The following is a 21379-nucleotide window of genomic DNA, read 5'->3' as shown; positions in this document are numbered from 1 at the left end:
TCCCATTTACACCTCATCTAGTCTCCTCTCTTTTTGTCTTGCACCATCATCCCTTTTGTCTTTTGATCCCTCCTGCCTTCCATCCTGTCACAGACCTTTCCTTTTGTTCTTTCCTCCCCTCCCCCTTTCCCTGCCCCTGCACTTACTTAAAAATCTGTTACATCTCTTAACTTTTTCCAGTTCTGACGAAGGGTCATCGACCTGAAACTTTAACTCTTTCTCTCTCCACAGATGCTGCCTGACCTGCTGAGTATTTCCAGCATTTTCTGTTTTTATTAAAGAATGTACAGCTGAAAATACAAAACCGGTCCAGGTGTATATGGGAACAGCAGAATGAAGGGCCGAGATAGAGTGGATTGGAAGGACCTCTAGCAGAGAGGTCAATAACCAGGGGGCATAGATTTAAAGTAATTGGTAGAAGGATTAGAGTGTAAGGAAAATGGATGCCAAGCCAGGAAGGGAGGGGTGATCAAAAGCTTCGCCAAAGAGATAGGTTTTGAACAGGTTTTTGAGGGAGGAGATGGAGAGGTTTAAGAAGGGAACTCCAGAATGTGCGTCCCAAATGGCTGATGGGATGGAGAGAGGAGGGCGGGTGTACAAAAAACCAGAGTTAAAGGACTGGATTGTTCAGCAGGTGGGATATAGGGCTGGAGGAGATGGCAGAGAATGGGTGGGGTAAAGCCAGGGAGGATTTCAAGACGAGGACAAGGATTTTAAATTTCATGTGTAGGGGAGGAGTCGAGAGCTGATGTAGATCAGTAAGGACAGGGGTGATAGATGAGTGGGACTTAGTGTGGGACAGGATGAATGCGACAGAGTTTTGTTCAAGTTTGGGTTTATGAACAATCAACATGCAGAAAGGAGAACATTAGAGTAGTTGAGTCTGATGGTGACAAAGCCATGTGTGAGTATTTCAGAGGTGAAGGGTTTGAGATGGACAGTGTTGCAAAGATGGAAGTTAACGGTCTTTGGGATGTTTAATTACGTTAAAAGGCACTGTATAAATATAGGTTGTTTGTGGGGGAGAGGATATGGGCTCTGAAGCTAATCTTGGGATTAAACAGGATGCCAATGTTGTGAACACCCAACTTGCTAGGATAATCTGTAAATGTGACTTCCAGCAGTATCACTGGCCCTATTTTATAAGAAATCGATAACGTCAATTTCTGTACCATCTTCGATTTAAACCTGGTTCAGTTGGAAAATACTTCCACTGCTGTTGGAGTGAGCTGTGCAAGCAGGGAATGTCTTGGGATTAATCCTTTATGCACTGATGAATTTAACTGACTACAACCAATTGGATGCTACAAGATCAGCGCCGGCTGTAATCCTTTCTGTCTGGCTCAGTGAGCAAATGCACGTGTGTTGTTGGTACTAAGTCCTCTGGGGAGCTTTCGGGAAAGTTCTTACCACAAAAATGTTATTACTAGTGTGGAGGTGTGAGAGCTGTTGCTCATACACTAATTCAGTTTGGTGACATGCAAACAAGGTGCCCGTGAGTGAAATGGGTTTTTCCACTGCTTTGAATGGGTGGGGACCAGCAAACGTCTAATAATGCGCTACTGAACATATTGCACACGGAGAAGGGGAAATCCAAGCTGTTGCAGGTTGTATTTCCAGGGCAGCTGGCCGCCAGTGACATGTTTGAGACCAGCAGCAGATCTCCAGTGCCCTGGGTTGTAAGTGGTGCAGAGGATGGGACAAAATGAAGGAATTGACAATACTCGAGTTTTTTTAAAAATGCACTGGATTTCTGATGTGTAAATGGTATAATTTGTTGGTTAGTGATGGCTTGCAGTAAACAAAATTAGGCCCTTGGAATTTCAGAGGGATCATCATTTGAAGGAAATTAATTTCATTTTGAGGCTATAATAAATTGGAGAAGAATTTACATATTGCTGCCTTCTGTTCTACTCTAGGAAAATTGGGCTCCCAACAATTTGATCTATTTATATTTGAAATTTATCTATAACATGACACCCTTGATTTTTTTTCCTTTTTTTGTTACAAAACTTGATGAACAGAGATTGTGTTTCAAAAGTAAATGCTTTCAGCATGTCTCTGTTCCGAAGGGGTTTTTGATTTGCATGTCTGTGGGTTTAGCAAATCATCACGCCACCTGCACCACTGTCACTTTTTTTCTATTTCCTGTTAATCTAAAATCCTGTTCACAATACCATCTGTGTGTGTTTTTAAGTGTATTTAGATCAGAAACCAGAGAAGAATAAGTGATAATTTTCCCAAGTGTTTTTTATTTTGAATCAATTTGGAATAAGGACTTGCTCAGGTATTGCAAATAGAAACCTGCCTCAACCATCTGAGTGTCATTTTATAAACCCAGTTGGAGGTAATTGGCCCAGAAATTCGGGTCAGGGGCTTCCCGCAGGTGTAAGCTCCCGACCTGCACTTACCTTGCGCGCCGGCCGTTGAGCTGTGGGCCCCCGTGGAATTGCGATCCGGGGCCTGCTCCAACTGCCGGCGCGCAGTGCTTGTGTATCCCAGGGGCGCAGCTAGTTCGATGCGCCCCCTGGGATCACGTGGGCCATGGGGAGCCAATCGGAGCAGGGAATGCTCCATTCATAAGTTTGACAGGAAGAGCTGTCAAAACTTAGAAATACTACGGACTCCAAAACATCACTAAATCTTCAAAGTTCGATGCGCACGCGCAGCCTCTCCCGCGCACGCGTTCGAATTCTGAACCCCTTCAGGGGAACAGAAGTGCCGGTTTCCCGCGCATGCGCAGTGCATGCAGGAAACCGGCACTTCCATTGGGCCTACGGGTGAGTACCCCGTGCGTACTCACCCTTAGAGACCCGAATTTCTGGGCCAATATTTCTCATGCTAGTTGTCCGAATATGATTGCTGGTTTAATCACACTTTTTTCCTGAACAGCTGCCCTCTCTCTAATGTAGAGTTTGTCTCGGATGCTGTGCTCCAGCAGCTCTTCATTCCAGCTACCTTGAATATTGATTATAATATAGTGTGTAATCTACAAAACCCATTCTTTGTCATTCTTCTTAGAATCATTAACACCAAGATCTAGCTTCACCTCTACCAGGCTTACCAATTCTCCTGCAATTAGTGAGAGCCTTGTGTAAAAAAGAAAGACTTGCATTTACATAACACCTTTCACAACCTCAGGACGTCCCAAAGTGCTTTACAGCAATGAGATGATGACCATATGATCTGTCTTTAACGTTAGTTGAGGAATAAATATTGGCAGATACCAGGGAGAACTCTCCTGTAAGTTTGTGGTCTCTCACCTTCCCACCTAAGAAGAACAATCTCGTGCCTAAGGAGGGCCCTATTTCCCACAGTACAGAGCAGCAGAGAAAGGGTCCTATACATAATACACGTTTCTCTATATGGTGCCTCCGGGAGGGTGGGGGCAGAAATTTTATTACCTTTCTAAAAAAGAAAACCGTCCAAAGGGGGCATATAGTTTACAATGTTCTGTTTGGTTACTGGGCTATTAATTATGAGATAAACAGACATTGCCTTCTACGGAATACATCCTTTAATCTTCAATTTCAGAATTACCCTCCCACTCTTCTCTGAGCCATCTTTCTGAAAACAAATAACTTTTTTTTTTAAAAGCTACTTAAGCACTGCTACTACTGATCGTCTACTCCACCAATGGGAGTGTGGTGGTATGTGTGCGATGTTTCCAGCTTTCTCTGTCTTGTGCGTAGTACCATACAGTGGGGAAGCCTATGTTGAGCTTTTTCAGATCCTACGTGACGGCGTGGGTCCATGTCTTCCACTTCCACACACAGGTTACCTTTATGGTTCCCTAATAGGTCCTACTCTTACTTTAGTTACCCTCTTGCTCTTAATGTATTTATAAAATATCTTTGGGTTTTCTTTGATTTTTGCTTGCCAATACAGGTATTGCTTTTTTAATTTCACCCTGCACTTTCTATACTCCTCTCGGCTTTCTGCAGTATTGAGTCCTCGGTATCTGTCATAAGCTTCCCTTTTTTTCTTTATCCTACCCTGTATGCCCCTTGACATCCAGGGAGCTCTAGATTTGTTAGTCCCACCCTTTTTCTTTAAGGGAACATACGTACTTGCTCTGAACCCTCACTACAGGTAGACTATCCTTTATCCGAAAACCTTGGGACCAGCTGTGTTTCGGTTTTCGGAATTTTTAGGATTTCAGAAGGTTTTGACAACAAACACTGTTGCTTAGCAACAGCTTGTAAACACTCGGGCCCTGCCTTGGAAGCGTCTCTGAAGCTGTTGCTAAGCTACAGAGACTCTTTCCACAGCCTGACTGTTTAAAAAAAAATGCTAGGGGAAGGGGGAAGAAGAAACCTAACAAAACGGCTGCTGATTTCTGCCGTTAGATCGAGGTTTCCGGCTTCCCGTGCTCCGTATCTGAATTCCTTGACTTAGCGGGGGTCTGGGGCTCGACTGCCGCCGCCAGTTGGGGGAAAGCCAGATATCGGCTGACTCCTACACTAAGCTGGCCCGCAAATCAGGACGGGGGGGGAAGAAAAGACTATCGGACGGGCCGCTGTATTGTTGGGTTCACTCTCCCGGTACCTCCTTCACACTGCCCGGCTCGGCCTGCAATCTCCTACCCAGGAGGGAACTCTGTGACCCTCTGCCCTGCTCACAGGGAAAGGCAGAGCTCCCGGACCACTCCTGTCATGTTTGGCACCACTCTGGTCATGTCGTGCGCACGATTTACACTCCACGAAAAAACTTTCGGTTTTTGGTTTTCGGAAGTGTAGATAAAGGATAGTCTACCTGTATCTCCTCCTTGAATGCCTCCCACTGCTCTGACACTGATTTACCTTCAAGTTTCTGTCTCCAGTCCACTTTGGCTAAATCACCTCTCAGCTTGGTAAAATTAGCTTTCCCCCAATTGAGAACTTTTATTTCTGGTCTATCCTTGTCCTTTTCCATAACTACCCTAAATCTAACTGAATTATGATCACTAGCACCAATATGCTCTCCTACTGATGCCCTTTCCACCTGCCCAGCTTCATTCCCTAAAACTAGGTCCAGAACTGCCTGCTTTTATATAACTGAGCATATGCAAACTTGCCAATGGTGTCTTGGATCCCACAATGTCTCAAATTTAAAATTCTTATCCTTGTGTTTAAGTCCCTCTGTGGCTTCACCCCTCCCTATGACAGCCCTACAAAGCCACTCCCCCATCCGAACTCTCCACTACTCTGACTTCAGCATCTTCTGCATTTCCCCCTCTCTTCACCCAACCTCAGCAGCCATACCTTCAGCCACCTAGGTCCCATGCTGTGGCATTCCCTCCCTAAACCCCTCTCGCCACCTCCCTCCACTCCTTTAAGAACAACAATAACTTGCATTTATATAACGCCTTTAACGTAGTAAAATGTCCCAAGGTGCTTCACAGGAGTGTTGGCGAACAAAATTTGACACCAAGCCACATAAGGAGATATTAGGACAGATGACCAAAAGCTTGGTCAAAGAGGTAGATTTTAAGGAGCATCATAAAGGAGGAGAGAGAGACAGATGTTTTAAGGAGGAAATTCCAGAACTTGGGGCTTAGGCTGCCAATGTTGGAGCAATTAAAATCAGAGATGCGCAAAAGGTCAGAATTGGAGGGGCGCTGTGATCTCGGAGGGTTGCCAGGCTGGAAGAGTTTGCAGAGATAGGGAGGGCGAGGCCATGGAGCGATTTGAAAACCCGGATGAAAATGTTTTAATTGAGCCGTTGCCGAACCGGGAGCCAATGTAGGTCAGCAAACGCAGGGGTGATGGGTGAACGGGACTTGGTGCGAGTTAGGAGACGGGCACCAGAGTGTTTTGGATGAGCTCAAGTTTATGGAGAATGCAAGATGGAAGGCAAAGACCCTCCTTAAAATCACCTCTTTGACCAAGCTTCTGGCCACCCGGTCTAATATCTCCTCCTTTGGGTCAGAGTCCATTTTTCCTTATGTCTCTGAAGTGCCTTAGGATGCTTTTACTATATTGAGGGCACTACATAAATGCAAGTCACCATAGTAGTGGCAATCCTATCTGTCTCATGGTTTATGTCTGGGGAATAGGTGGGGCAAAGCTGTAATTTTAGTTAGGTAGGAAATTGTGATAGCCATTCTCTTCCTAAATGTATGCACAATCCAAACTTCTTATCATTTGCGGATGACACGAGTTTGAATGAAACTCTTAAATTCATCCTGTCTGTGGTGTACCAGTTTAGACCTATTCCAGCCAGCACTCCAGTTTAAACAACTCGTGTATTTTGGGCCTACCTGGATCTTAGAGCTGATTAAATAGCTGGCATGTTTATTTGTTAACTGTGAGCATTACATGGTGACATAGTCCCTTTTCTCTGTTATCTACTTGCATAACCTGTGAATATCTTTGTCGGCATTGAATAAAGCAACTGCAAATTTGTTAGTTCTTTTAATAGCTTCAAGATGCCAGCTAATATAGTCAAGCTTTTCATTTGTTTTCAGGAAGTTGTTTTAGTGACTACTCGATGGCCCTGAATTCGCAGTCGGTATCATTACGTAATCTGAGTACGCCGTCATACCTCCTTTGAAATTGACCGTAAGGTCGGGATTGCATGCGCTAAATCCCGTGTTTGCGATCTGTCAAGTTCCGACTGCGCATTGGCTTTGCTGCACGTTTCATCTACCCATTCAAATCAATGTGCTGCTGAAACATTGGGCTAATTTGCACGTTAATTACCCTGAAAATGTTTTCGTCTGGTGCAAACAGGCGCAGGAGCCTGTTGCACAGCGTAAAAGGAGGGGGCTAAGAGGGTTTACAGCATTTTCTGATTTGAAATTTACTGGTGAGGACCTGGAACTCGGAAGTGGTGGAAGCGGAGACACTCAATATTTTCAAGGGGAGACTGGATAGGCACTTGAGGGAAATAAGCTTGCAGGGCTACGGGGATAGAGCGGTGAAATGGGACTGACTGGATTGCTCTACAGAGAGCCGGCACGGACTCGATGGGCCGAATGGCCTCCTTCTGTGCCGTTATGATACTATGGGGGAGAAATTGGGTGAGTAGCGCCACTTGTTAGCGCCTAAAGAGGCAGGCAGTGGCTGTGGCGCCACTGGCTGCGCCTCCCGCGATATTGAGTTGGGGCGATAATGGTGGCGTTAGCCTTTTGCGCTGCCCCGCCACTGATGACGTCATCGGTGTGCGCAGCGCCCCATTCGCGATATTTGGTTGTGAACGCCGCAGTTGCGCCGTTCGCTACCCGTGCCCGGTTGACGGGGCCTTACTGAGCCGGCAAGCGGCGCAAGTTAAGTTGGAGGTGCGGGCGGCCGCCTGCCATCACCTCTGTCGCTGGCCTCCTGACCCCCCACCCCCCGCGGCATTGCCGGCTGTTTCCCGAGAGCCCGGCACTTCTCCTTGGTGCCGGGCTCGTTTGCCGGCACTCACAAGCGGGGTTCGCGCTGTTGCAAGCCCCTCCCCCTTAACAGTGGGAGGAAGGCCTGCAGTACCGCAGCGTGCCGTGCCGCAGCGTGTGGCGCTGCGGCACGTTGCGCTGCGATATTCAGTTTCAGTGCCCTAAGAGGGACGCGGAGCGCCTCGAGCCTCGCCCCGTCTCCCTCTAGGGGCAATGAAACTGAATATCTGACGATCGCTAAAGCCTCGAACGCTGCGCTAAATCCTGCGCTCAAGCGAACTTGACGCCAGTTTGGCGCCTCAACCCAATTTCTAGGCCAATGACTCTGACTATGGCTTGACACAAAGCTCTTTTCATGTGTTAAAATCTTTCCCGCTGAGTTTTTCAACCCGGAAATTAAGCACCGTAAACACCAGGAACAGGCACTCTATAAATTGGATATATTGGTTTTTTGTGTGCCAATTATTTCTCAACATTATAAAAATCAGTAGGTTTTTTTTTAAGAAACATTTTGTACTGGGGTTTGCTACTTTATGGGTACAATACAAATAATGTAGCATCTAATCTAACACTGAGTAGGTAAGAACCATATATCTAACAAATGTATTATTTACACATAGTTATGAAAGATGATTGATCAAATGTATATCTGGCATAACTATATATACCCCTATCTTTAAATCCCTTCAACCAACATTTCCAATTAAGAGTGGCTATTAAACGCTATGTAGATTGTAAATATATGCAAGTAGAAGACTTCTGTCTTCTATTGACATATATTTATAATCCTGTTTTAGCAATCTTCACTGTTTCCTGATTGGCTAAGAGTCAGGAAGTGAAAGGAGCACCGCCCCATGTGATCCCAAGTTCGCATGTGCACAGCGGTCTGCCCCTGGGATCCGTGGGCCACTACCCTGCGCACAACTCTGCAGCATCTGACAGCAACTTTTCGAAGGGGGGTTCGCATGAAGTCCGTGCGGATTTCATTCAGTGGCGGTCGACGGCGTAGCTAAGGAGTACACCACTGACTGCCAATTCAGGACCATCATGTTTAACAAATCTATCACTTCTCATTTTTCTCTTTCTCCAGTTTTTGTATGTACTTTAGCAACCGTTAACACCATCTATGGATTCTTGCACCAGAATGTGTATCTCCCTGTCAAAAAACCCAACAATACAACCGAAATTGTGTGCAAGTTTGCTGGCAACAAGGTATTTGAATGGGAGTTGGGCACACCCACAGCTTATTTTGGACAATTTTCTGGAAGAACTGAGCTCAAAGAAGAAAGTGTATTGATACAGGAATTACAGGATAACGATGCAGGATTTTACCTACTACAGTTCACACTTCAAAATGGGACCATCAAAGAAACAAATATCTCCCTAAACGTGCTTGGTGAGTAATCTGTTATATGATGGTCTATCTCTTGCTGCACTCTAATTAAACATACTTAAATACTAGATTTGTTCTCTTATTTCACTGGTTTATCTAATTGTACAGAAGTCAAAACAGAAAATGCACTTGTGTCTATACAGATTCTGTTTGCTTCCCTTTTTGAGGTTTACATTCCATTTAACCCTTTGACACTGCAAGTTGCATTTCTGCACCAAATAATTATTTGAGCCATATTAAAGTATAACACCTATGGTTTTAACACTGGGCTTTCATTACCAATATAAGTTCTAGGACAGTCCCACCTCCATAGCCACAAGAGCAAGCATTTGCAAATGTCATTATTCTGTAAGAGAATGCAAGAATAATGGTGGGAGGTGCTGGCATGGTTAATAGATGAAAGAGATCCTAAGGCGCAATGACATTCTTGCTCATGACTCTTCCCACCGAATGTAGGAGAATTGTTATGCTTGTATCATATGGATGTTTTGAGTCCTTGGAGGAGGGGGGGAACTTATTACAGGTATTTCTGTGTGTTCTCTCTTGCTCTTTACCTGTTGCATTTCCATCTCTTTATTCAGGTGAAGGAAACATTGGGAGGTACATAGATGCAGCTACTGCTTCCCCCCCACCCCCACTGCTGTATTAGTATTTGGGGTGTAGTGCTCCCCCCAGTTGAGGTGATGGCCTTGCCTTAGTCAGGGCAGCTAGAAGACTGGATGTTTGGAATTTTTCTAGATGTGATTTCACAGAAAAGATTGGGGGGGGGGGAAAGAGTTACTTTTAAATTTTGTTTTTTAAGCAATGTGTATTCACATGATTTTTTAATAAAAAGAGAGACACTGAGACAATGGGTGGTTAAATTGTTAATGAGTTAAGCTTTAATGCAGTTCCCCATAGTCTGAAAATAATGAGCAATTTGTTGGCCTGTCTCATCCGTCAATAAATGCCTCGCACCCATTGTGTTGGGAAGTCTTTGGTGTCTCCTGGCTGTGAACACAAGGGGGGGAATTTTGCCAGCCCTGGGGAGGCAGGACTGCCGGGAAAATGGCAGAATCAAGTAAGGTGACCCACTAACGTGGGGAAGCACAGCTTATGCATTATTTTGTATTAATACCTGAAGACAAGATGTACTAAGTGAATCTGATCAACATTGTTGCTCTGTACGTTCACTTGCTGTGAAATAAGGCAGCTTAACTATATGTATCTAGCCTAATCTCCCCAAGTGTTTTCTAGATCTGTCTATAAAAAAATTGAAAAAGCACATATGCAAAAGAAACACATACTCACTTCAGATCACAAGGGGAAATTGTGACACCCCTAAATGCAAGATACTCAGACCATTTAGCTGAGTGACTATTGCTGCTATACCTCAGAATATCTGAGGCAGGCCCCTAAATTTCTAATATAAAATAAAAACAGAAAATGCTGGCAATACTGAGCAGGTCAGGCAGCATCTGTGGAGAGAGAAACAGAGTTAGCGTTTCAGGGCGATGACCCTTCGTCAGAACTGGAAAAAGTTGGAGATCGAACAGGTTTTTAAGCAAGTGCAGGGGCAGGGAAAGGGGGGAGGGGAGGAAAGAACAAAAGGGAAGGTCTGTGATCGGGTGGAAGGCAGGAGAGATTAAGAGACATTAAGAGATGGTGATGGGACAAGTTAAGAAACAAAAGATGGCTCTAGATGAAGTGTAGACTTTTTTAAAGTAATAAAATGAATGGGGAAAAAAGAATACATTTCTAATGCTGGATAAATGCCTACTTATTCCTTGCATTCAGTTAAATCAGCCAATTAAAATTTCTTTCACTACTCTGGACTGCCCCATCAGTCACCATAGCTCCCTGAAATCTTTCAGTGACTGGATAATTGTTGGCCTTTCATTACTGACACTCCAACTAGAGGAATAGTCTTTCCCTATTTACCCTTCTAAAATTCTTCATGATATTTAAAAGCCTCTATGAAATTTTGTCTTTTCCTTCTCTGCTCCAGTAAAAAATAGTCCCAGTATCTCCTTCGTTATTTCCCATCCCTGGTGAATCCATGCCATACAGTCTTTATGGCTTTAATGTCCTTTCTATAATAGAGCACCCAAAACTGCACATGTTATACTACCTGTGACCTAACCGTTGCATTGTACCAATTTATCATTTGCTCTTTACTCTTGTATTTTATGCCCCAATTTATAAAACCCAAAAAGCTATTAACCTAATTTATAGTTTTATCTACCTGTACTTATACTTTCAATTCCTCTATTTGAACCATTCTAAAAACCTCTGAAATCTATGCTCCAGTGGAAATAGCCGTGGTATCTCCTCATAATATCCACACTCTTCAGCATCTTTTCAGTGTATAGTCCCATTCATTGCTTTTATCTCCCAAAATGTATTCTCTCATACTTCTCCATCTGTCTGCCATTTTGCTAAGTTGTCTGTTTTTCTGAAGTCTTTTACAGTCTTTGCTGTTTAACAAATCTCCTACTTTTGTATCATATTGTGCTCCCTATGCCAAAGTCCAACTCATCCAATTGAAGAGTTGGGACTTTCACAAACAGAATTGGTTGAATGGCATCATTCTTTCCTTTCTGTAGGTCAAGATATCAAAATAGAGTATAACTGGAGACAACACTTTTTGGATGTTGTCCGAACAAAGTGTATGGCTCCAGTAGGATATATAATACTTGAAAGTTATCGATACAATTTACCAATGGTTTTAGAGAATGTTGGTTTACTCAAAGTATGAAGACTTATTTTTTTTTCATTTCTTTTAAATTATAGTGCCACTTTCAATGCCAACAATTAACTGTACTGGGAATGTCTCCATTGTTTATCTCAGTTGCAATCCAAATGACCATGGTTCCCATTTTACCACTGAATGGACGCATCAAGACACTACTGTTAGCCTGGATGGTAACTTTCATTTATCTAATGAGAACAAACATTTAACGATATTGAATCCTGAAAAATTTACTGGAGAATATACCTGCAATGTGAAACAACCACAAGACAACAAACGGAGTAACCCCTTTCTTGTACAGAATTGCTTTGAAAAGGAAGGTGAGATTTTTCTAACTAAACTATTTATTTGTAGAACTGAAAAACCTTGAGGGAGGACAAATATTTCTGCAACAATTCACAAATTGTTTCCTTTTAATATGGGGACAGTGTGGCATCTACAGAAACTTCTCTGGTATTACCACTAAGTTATGCTGATAACCATCAATGGGCGCCTTGGTTCTGTTTCCCTTGGACTATGCTGAAGTTGATGAACTTGTTTGTTTTTTTCCTAATATGGTAATAATACCAGGCAGCCTATGTGTTATTGAAATAATTTTCACTCCTACCCTACTCTCCATCTTCTCCGCAGCATGCTACAGCTGGATCACTTCATTGAAAGTCACCTGGAACTGGTCGTTCATCACATTCTAGAAAAGTGGTTTGAGGCTTCTGGTGTCGCAAACGTAGGGTCCTATTGAGCCAGCTATATAGTTGGATGTTCTTTCTTGTAGAGCTCATTAGAACTCTATATGGAGGTTGTAGAGAGAAGTATTTTAAGTATCTGCAGTGCAAAATTGGATTAGTAAGTTGTAGTGCAACGTATTAATTCAGGAGAAACTTCTTCACCAGAGAGTGGTTAGAATGTGGAATTGCTACCATAAGGAGTAGTTAAGGCAAATAGAACCGATGCTTTTAAGGGGAAGCCGATAAGTACATGAGGGAGAAAGGAATAGAAGGTTATGCTGATAGCTTTACTACAACAACAACAACAACGTGTATTCATATAGCGAATTTAACGTAGTAAAACGTCCCAAGGCGCTGCACAGGAGTATTTGAAGACACAAAATTTGATACCGAGCCACATGAAGATAAATTAGGGCAGTGACCAAAAGCTTGGTCAAAGAGGTAGGTTTTAAGGAGCATTTTAAAGGAGGAAAGAGGGGTAGCAAGGCAGACCGGTTTAGGGCCTTGGCAACAGAAGGCACGGCCACCAAAGGTTGAGCGATTATAATCAGGGATGTTCTAGAGCAGAATTAGAGGAGCGCTGATATCTCTTGGTGGGGGTGGGGGTGGGGGTGGCCCTGAAGGCGATTAGAGATGGGAAGGGTCGAGGCCATGGAGGGATTTGAAAACGAGGATGAGAATTTTAGATGAAGTAGAGTGTGAGGAAACACTGGCATAGACCAGTTGGGCCGAATGGCCTGTTTCTGTGCTGTAATTTCTATGTAATAATTTCTAGGACAATAGGAAGACCGACTAGATGGATGTGTGGTCTCTTTGAGCCTTGCGATTTTGCTGTTTGTAAAATAATCGAATCAGCTCAAAACAGTAAATTTGTGGCATATCAAAGTAAAATTTTCATGCTATGCCATCTGGTCACTGAAGGCATCCAGAGAGCTGCATGTTGGTGTTAAAAGATCACGTGAGTGCCAACTAGAGCTGTAAATGTCTGCAAGCAGCTGGATGAATCACTTGCAGTGACCCTGTACATTCTGGAACTATATGGATGGTGGAGGCCCTCTGATTTGCTTGGCCAGCCAACTGGGTGACCCAAAATAAAGAAGTACAGGGAAATATAACCAAAAGTTTAAAAGCACCCTTAAACAAATGAAATAGGACCTGTAGTTTCTAGCACTGCGCATACACATGGAATATGGACTCCTTGTCAACACAAAAAGGGATCATTTAAAGGGGGCCCTATTTTGTAATGGGCCAGCAGGACTGAGGGAATGGGCAAAGCTAACCCCCCACAAGGATTCTACCCATTCATCCCCCAAAAGCTGTGATACCACTAAAATTTCAGAGGACTGGCCTGCCCAAAGTAATTATAAATAAAATAACCAAAAGTAATTCAAATCTAATCTAATCAGAAAAGGTATAGTTTACCTCAGTGGCATAGAGCCTCACTGATGGTTGTCAAATTGGGTCCTCCACCTAGTGCACTTGGTTCACAGTGCACCTATTTCGGAAGGTGTGATTTGAAGTGAGCAAGGCAATGGAGCTACAAGTACACACAAATCTAATTTAAATGGAATATTTATGCAAAATAGGTCTGACAATTTCAGGGCTACAGATGAGGCTCTGCCTCCAACATACAAGCCACTAATACAACTGCAACATTAAGCTTCTATGCACCTGGGAATCCCTGGCCCAAGACCGCACAAAATGGAGGAGAAGCATCCGGGAAGGCGCCGAACACCTCGAGTCTCTTCGCCGGGAGCAAGCGGAAGCCAAGTGCAGGCAGCGCAAGGAGCGCACGTCAACCCAAGCAACCCACCCACCGTCTGCCCCACCTGTGACCGAGACTGTAGGTCCCACATTGGACCCATCAGTCACCTGAGAACTCATTTTTAATGTGGAAGCATGTCATCCTCGGTTCCGAGGGACTGCCTAAGAAGAAGAAGAAACCAAGTTACTTCCCAGCTGCCACAGGAGACAACTGCAAAATTAGCCAGTTCATACCTGTTTAAAACAAGTGACTGGCTCTCTGTTTTCGAGATGAAATCACTTCCCAGTGGAGGAGAGAGCTCAGTTGGAGACAGCACAAAACTCTTGCCACCTAACAGGGTTGTCAAGAGTCCAGTGGTTTATAGATGGAACCCATGTGGTCATCAGGGCTCCATATCTCAACCTGAATGAATACATTAATAGAAAAGGAGACTATTCTGTAAATGTGGTTGCTGATCACAGAAATGTGATCCTGTATGTTAATGCCTGTTATCCACAAAGTAGCAATGATGCAGTAGCCTACGGTCCCTGCATTATTTGAAGGTGCTGAATGGATGACATTTAGGAGATCAGAGCTACCCTTTGCAGCTGTGGCCAGTGATCCCCATTAGCAATCCCCATACATCAGAAAAACACAGATATAATGAAATCCATGATGTATCACCACTAACTGCTGCATGCTGCCATCCACAGAGCAGTGAGCATTCAGCAGGATGAGTGTGAGATCCATGGGACAAAGAGGAGGAGGGCAATCTGAAGGGAGCTGATGTACAGGCAAGGCGATCAGAGCAGAATTTTGTGATCAAGCACTACTTCTAGTGATGGAGACATCCTGCCGTTGATCAACTTTGTTTTTCTGATAAAATCCAATGCATTGTAGGCCCGATGACATTCCACGCGTTCTCCCCACTCATGCTGAACTGTCATGTTGCACTCCCGTTCCTCTCCAGCACTCGTCTGCCCCACCTAAATTGAGTTTAAACAAAAATTTAACAAACTGAATAAAAATGGTGAGGTTGGAGGAAATTGGAACAAAAATTCCACGTGGTGTTCGCCGGTCACAAGTCATCTAGTAAATCGGCAAACATTGCATTTCGAAGTTGCCTTCATCAGGTGGTACGAATGGTAATTTGGTGAGTTGTAGTGCACAGAGAAAGGTCTGTAGATGATGGCATTTTTGTGGGATGGGGGGTGAGGAGAGATGTAGATGGGACTGTTAATGCAGTGGCCAGATATAGAAGCCAAGAGAAGGACTCCTGTATGAGACATCAGGCTGCTGCTGCTCTTCTTGCTGAACATAAGAAATAGGAGCAGGAGTAGGCCATAGGGCCCCTCGATCCTGCTCCACCATTCAAAAAGATCATGGCTGATCATCTACCTCAACTCCACTTTCCCGCCTTAACCCAAATCCCTTGAGTCCCTTCGAGGGGCCTCCTCCAGAACCTCCATGATGAGGGCAACGTTGCACAGCATCCAGCGCACAACTATGATCTTGGATCCTGGCTGGGTAATATTACACGTCTTTGAATCAATGTAAGTGAAGGCTAGGGGTGTCAAGGCCATTTCACTGCCTCACGGCATTCATAGTAAACAATTGAAGTACTTAAATGCAATGTATGGGGAGGTCATTGTGAGTAGCAACCATGCTTGGTACTGTGCATTTTTGGAAGAAATGGCTGTGTTAGGTTTGATTAATCCTGATATCTAGTGATTCGATGTTGACCTGTATTGGTGGCAGTGATTAAATTTTATTCAGCACAAGCAAGACTTGATGCATTACAGTATCTGAGCAGTAGTTTATGCACTGGGTAGAAGTCGCGATTATCCGTACTTGCACCCTCTAGCTCCAGCCCCTGGCTCATCCTCTGGGTATCTCCTGAATTCCTTGAATTCTCTTTGAAGTCTTCTACACCCCCTGTCCATTTGGACCCCCTTCTTATACCCTTTTTTTTTAAATTCAAAACTACTGAATTTCACGAAATCAATCATTGGCTTAAACCCATCATCTTATTGTCCAACTAAAGAAATGCCACACACACACTGTCCTGTTTGCTCAGGTTTCGATCTCTGTCGTCACTTATTTTGACTGTTGTGGCTATTATCAGTGCGGCTGTTGTAACACGAAAAGGAACATGTCTTCACACTGAAAGAGATTTGGCGTCCTTGATCACATTCCAATTGATTAGGTTACCCACCTATTCTTGGTTCCTATGAGAACATGGCTGCCTCTGCTTGCTGTCCTATTCTTTCTTCTGCTGATAGCTGACTTTTAACTTAATTTTTCCCAGGTTACTCATGACTTCTCTTTTAACGGCAGGATGTCTCCACCACTAGATATACTTGCCATAGAGGGAGTGCAGTGAAGATTCACGAGATTGATTCCTGGGATGGTGGGACTGTCTTATGGGAAGAGATTGAGTAAACTAGGCCTGTATTCTCTTGAATTCAGAAGGATGAGAGGGGATCTCATTGAAGCATACAAAATTATTACAGGGCTTGATAGGATGGATGCTGGGAGAATGTTTCCCTTGGCTGGGGAGTCTAGAACTAGGGGCCACAGCCTCAGGATAAAGGGTAGGCCATTCAGGACTGAGATGAGAAGAAATTTCTTCAGAGGGTGGTGAATCTTTGGAATTCTCTACCCCAGAGGGCTGTGGAGGCTCAGTCATTGGGTATATTCAAAACAGAAGTCGATAGATTTCTGACTAATAAGGGCATCGAGGGATATGGCAATAAGGCCGGTGAATGGAATTGAGGCAGAAGATCAGCCATGATCTCATTGAATGGCGGAGCAGGCTCGAAGGGCCGAATGGCCTACTCCTGCTCCTATTTCTTATGTTCTAATTATCTCGCTTCTCCTTCCACCCCGTCAGCTTGCATCACTTCCTAACTGCCATGTGCTGGAGCCAGTGGGCTTCTGAGATCACACAAGCAGTGAAATATAGCAATGGTGTAAGGCACCAGCACTCCAGCGTATACATATTTTGATTGAACAATTAATAGACACTGGAGGATTCTCAGGTAATCCCACCAGCTGGCTTCTTTTACCTCGCGTGATAGGCCATTAAACTTTTGCACTACAGGCCTTACGTGGTATTCACTATCCTGGTCACATTCTATTTCCTCTGAACAGCTTGCTTTGGAGCCTTTTGGCGCTCTCTGCCAAAGAGGGTCTCCCTTCTCTACTTTACATAGAATCTACAGCACAGAAACAGGCTATTCAGCCCAACTGGTCTATGCCGGTGTTTATACTCCACACATGTCTCCTCCCACTCTAATACCTCTTCCCAGTCTGCCCCCATTCCTCTCTATTCCTTTCTCTCTCATGTATGCATCAAGCCTCCCCTTAAATGTATCAGGAGATGTGCTTCCTCCTTCAGACCTGCCAGACATCTCTGTTTTTGTAGCGGTAAAGTTCAATCATAATGCCTGGCCTTTGAAGCTGTTGAAGGCTTTTTGCATCTTGCAGTAGTGCATTATTCCAATACCCCAGTGGATGAACTCCCAGATGCAATTATGGTGGGGCCAGCGTTCGTGACTTTGGATGGGCGCAAATCATACCCTGCTCCCATCCACCTGAGCTTTTGCTCAGTTGGAAAATCCAGGCTTGCATGTCAAGTTATGGAGAAACCCGAAACAGCTGCTAAGATTCTAGATTTCGGTAAGGCTGACTTTAGCGGGATGAGACAGACTGTCCACAGTAAACTGGGCAAATCTGTTACTGGGGGAAAATGACACCAGATCAGTGGGAGGTGTTCAAAAAATAATTTAACGTGATACGGAACCAGTTTATACTGCTAAAGGACAGTACTTGCCAAAAAAAAACAGCCATGGATGATTGAAGAGGTGAGGGACAGTGTAAAACTGAAAGAAAAAGCATACAGGAATGCAAAAAATAGCACAGATCCTGATGAATGGGAGAGATACAAAGAACAGCAAAGAGTGACAAAACAGATAGTAAGAGCTACAAAAAGGGAATATGAAAAGAAACTTGCAAGGGATATCAAAATCAACACAAAACTTTTACAATTATATTAGGAAACAGGGTGGTTAGAGCAATGTGGGCCCCTTAAAAACTGATAATGGTGATATTATAAATGAAAACAAGGAAATGGACATGCTAAATAATTACTCTCAGTATTTACAGTAGAGGAAGAGGCTAGCATGCTGGACATCCCAAGGAAACCAATATTGAATTAGGGATGGGGACTCACCATAATTAATGTAAACAAATTAATAGTAATGAAGAAAATAATGGCACTGAAGAATAACAAATCCCCAGGACCAGATGGTTTTCATCCCAGGGTTTTAAAGGAAGTAGGTGAGAACATTGCAAATGCCCTAATTATGTTCTTCCAAAGTTCTCTTGATTCAGGAACCATTGCTTTAGCTTGGAAAATTACACATGTCACTCCGCTATTTAAAAAAGGTGAGAGAGGGAAACCAGTGAGACCAGTTAGCCTAACATCTGTTGTCGGGGAAATTACTAGAGTCTACAATTAAGGTTAGAGTGACTGAACACCTTGAAAATTTTCAGCTGATCAGAGAGCCATGGATTTGTAAAGGGTAGGTCATGCCTGACAAACCTGATGGAATTTTTCAAAGTGGTAACTAAAGTAGTGGACAGGAGAATGTCTATGTATGTTATTTACAGTATATGGATTTCCAGAAGGCATTTGATAAAGTCCCTCATAAGAAATTGTTAGCTCAAGTTGAAGCTCATGGAATTGAGGGCAAATTATGGACCTGGTTAGGAAATTGGCTGAGTGGCAGGAGACCAAGAGTAAGGATAATGGGCAGGTACTCTAATGGGCAGGTTCTCTAATGGGAAGGTACTCTAATTGGCAGGTACTCTAATTGGCAGGTACTCTAATGGGCAGGATGTGACTAGTGGCATCCCAAAGGGATCTGTGTTGGGACCTCAACTATTCACTATTTATTATCAACTTAGATGATGGGATTAAAGAGCCACATATCCAAGTTTGCCAATGATACAAAGCTAGGAGGCATACAAAGCAGTGCAGGTGGAAGCATAAAATTACAAAGAGGTATTAATAGATTAAGTGAATGGGCAAAACTGGCAAATGGATTTCAGTATAGGCAAGTGTGAAGTCATCCACTTTGGACCTAAAAAGGATAGGTCAGAGTAGTTTCTAAATGGTGAAAAGCTAGAAGTAGTGGTGGTCCAAAGAGACTTAGGGGTCCATGTACATAGATCATTAAAATGTCATGGACAGGTACAAAAAATAATCATAAAGGCTAATGGAATGCTGTCCTTTATATCTCGGACGAGAATACAAGGGGTTAGAAGTCATGCTTGTAGGGGGTTTTGGTTTGGGTTTTGTGTCTGGCCAGTCAGGCGTATCTGAGCTGCTCCAGCCCCGTGTGGTTCGAATCGCTTCCCCTCTGGTTCTGACCACCGGACTTATTACGAGCAGCGATATAAACAAAACGAGACCAGTGGTTTGGTGCAAAGAAAACCAATATTTATTAGAAATAGGGAAAAATAAACACTATACAGAGAAAAATCGCTATGTATGTAACACAATTACACTTAGCGGGGGAGGAGAAACAGACACATCGAGGGAAAATGACTAAAATGACAATTTTAGCAATCCCCTTAACTCCCACCCTTTACACCTATCTAAGTTGTCTTGCGATGGGCCAGAAAGTTTATGCTCACCAGTCTCGGATGTTAGAACGCCTGCTCCGTGCCCCGTTGCCTGCCAATGTCTTTAGGGTTTTCACCGCCCAGAGCAGAGATACCCCAGTGATTTAAAATGTAACTGCGGGTATCCTGCTTCCCTTGGACGGGCTCTTCGTCGTCGATCTTCTTGATGGTAAGGCAGGGCACCGGAGTCCAGGCGAGAGAGAGAGATGGCTTCCCAAGGGACTACTTATACCCCTTTCTGGAAGCCCTTATCACTCGCCAGATCAGCTTGTTTCTTCGTCTGACCTGGACGTGTTGAAGTCTATACAAAGGAAACCGTTCTGGGCCCATCGACCTGGATGGCCGGTTAATCGGTTTTTAAACATCCCATAAGTGTTTTCCTTTGTGTAACTGGTCTTGTGATGGGGCCATTCCAGTTTTAATGCCCCGTTGATCGTTTCCAAACAGTGTTGAAGTCAGCTAACGAAGGTCTGAATGCAGCTATTACCCATTGATTGTCTGTGCAAACGGCCTTGATGGGTTTTAATCAGAGGCCCGAATGCCACTGTTTGCTTCTCATACATAAATGCAGAAGGCCTGTCTGCCTTCTAATTTCTGGAACATTCCTTCTTTCAGCCCAAGCCTGAACTTTACAGGCCTTGGCCATGAGGCTGACTGCAGCCATCTTGTTGAGCCTTGGAGCCCTGGATTTTAAAACTCAGTCCAGCCAGGGTTTTCTTCAATAAGCCAAAAGTAAATCTTCAGGGGAGACATGAAATTTGCAAATCCTTTCATGCTACAACAATACAAAGTCCTTGTTAGACCACACCTGGGGTACTGTGTTCATTTCTGGGCACCACATCTTAGGAAGGATATATTGGCCTTGGAGAAAGTGCAGCATAGATTTACTAGAATGATACCCGCACTCCAAGGTTTAAATTATGAGGAGAGATTACACAAAGTAGGGTTGTATTCCCTGGAATTTTAAAGATTAAATGATGATTTGATTGAAGCTTTCAAGATACTAAGGGGAACTGATAGGGTAGATAGAGAGAAACTATCTCCGTTGGTTGGGGAATCTAGGACTAGGGAACGTATCCTAAAAATTAGAACCAGGCCTTTCAGGAGTGAAGTTAGGAAACACTTCTACACGCAAAGGGTGGTAGAAGTTTGGAATCTGAGATTGATAGATTTCTGTTAACCAAAAGTATTAAGGGATATGGGACAAAGGCAGATATATAGAGTTAGGTCATAGATCAGCCATGATCTCATTGAATGGCAGAACAGGCTCGAGGGGCTAAATGGCCAATCCTGTTCCTATTATAGTTCTAGAGTCTTTTTTTTCTATTGTATTGTGAAACTTTCACCACAGGATGATCGGGGTTTCCCTTGATCTCGGCCCATGTCGTTGTTGGATCTACTGGTCAGAGTGTCACGGAATGATTGACTCTTAGACTTAATAATGTTTGGCACACACAGGTGTATTATGTGAGGTTAGAATTCAACCACATATTGCCTGGATCTACATAGATTCATAGAATCATAGAAATTTACAGCACAGAAGGAGCCCAGTCGGCCCATCGTGTCTGCGCAGGCCGTAAAAGAGTTATCCAGCCTAATCTCATGCTACAGAGGATGGCCTAGTCAGAGATCAATTCCACTGGTGCCCTGTTTGAGATCATCTAACACAGGACAGACCAGAGATTGAACTTGGCACCTTCCTTACCCATATGGCTCAGTATGACACCACACCGCACAG

At 43.8% G+C, this 21379-nt stretch overlaps 1 protein-coding gene across 1 annotated transcript in view; it reads left to right on the top strand.

Annotated features, from left to right (window-relative positions):
- LOC147107594 (uncharacterized) overlaps positions 1 to 21379 on the top strand; it is a 58053-nt gene that overhangs the window by 25144 nt on the left and 11530 nt on the right. Inside the window, exons 2-3 of the mRNA XM_086006756.1 lie at positions 8448 to 8753; positions 11523 to 11801. Of these exons, the coding sequence (XP_085862882.1) occupies positions 8448 to 8753; positions 11523 to 11801 (585 nt within the window). The remainder of the gene's footprint in view (positions 1 to 8447; positions 8754 to 11522; positions 11802 to 21379) is intronic.

The sequence above is a fragment of the Somniosus microcephalus genome, chromosome 14 (assembly GCF_052327205.1).
Source record: "Somniosus microcephalus isolate GS21.2 chromosome 14, FLI_Smic_1.0, whole genome shotgun sequence".
Lineage (NCBI taxonomy): Eukaryota > Metazoa > Chordata > Chondrichthyes > Squaliformes > Somniosidae > Somniosus > Somniosus microcephalus.
This window is presented reverse-complemented; position numbering and strand designations above follow the sequence as displayed.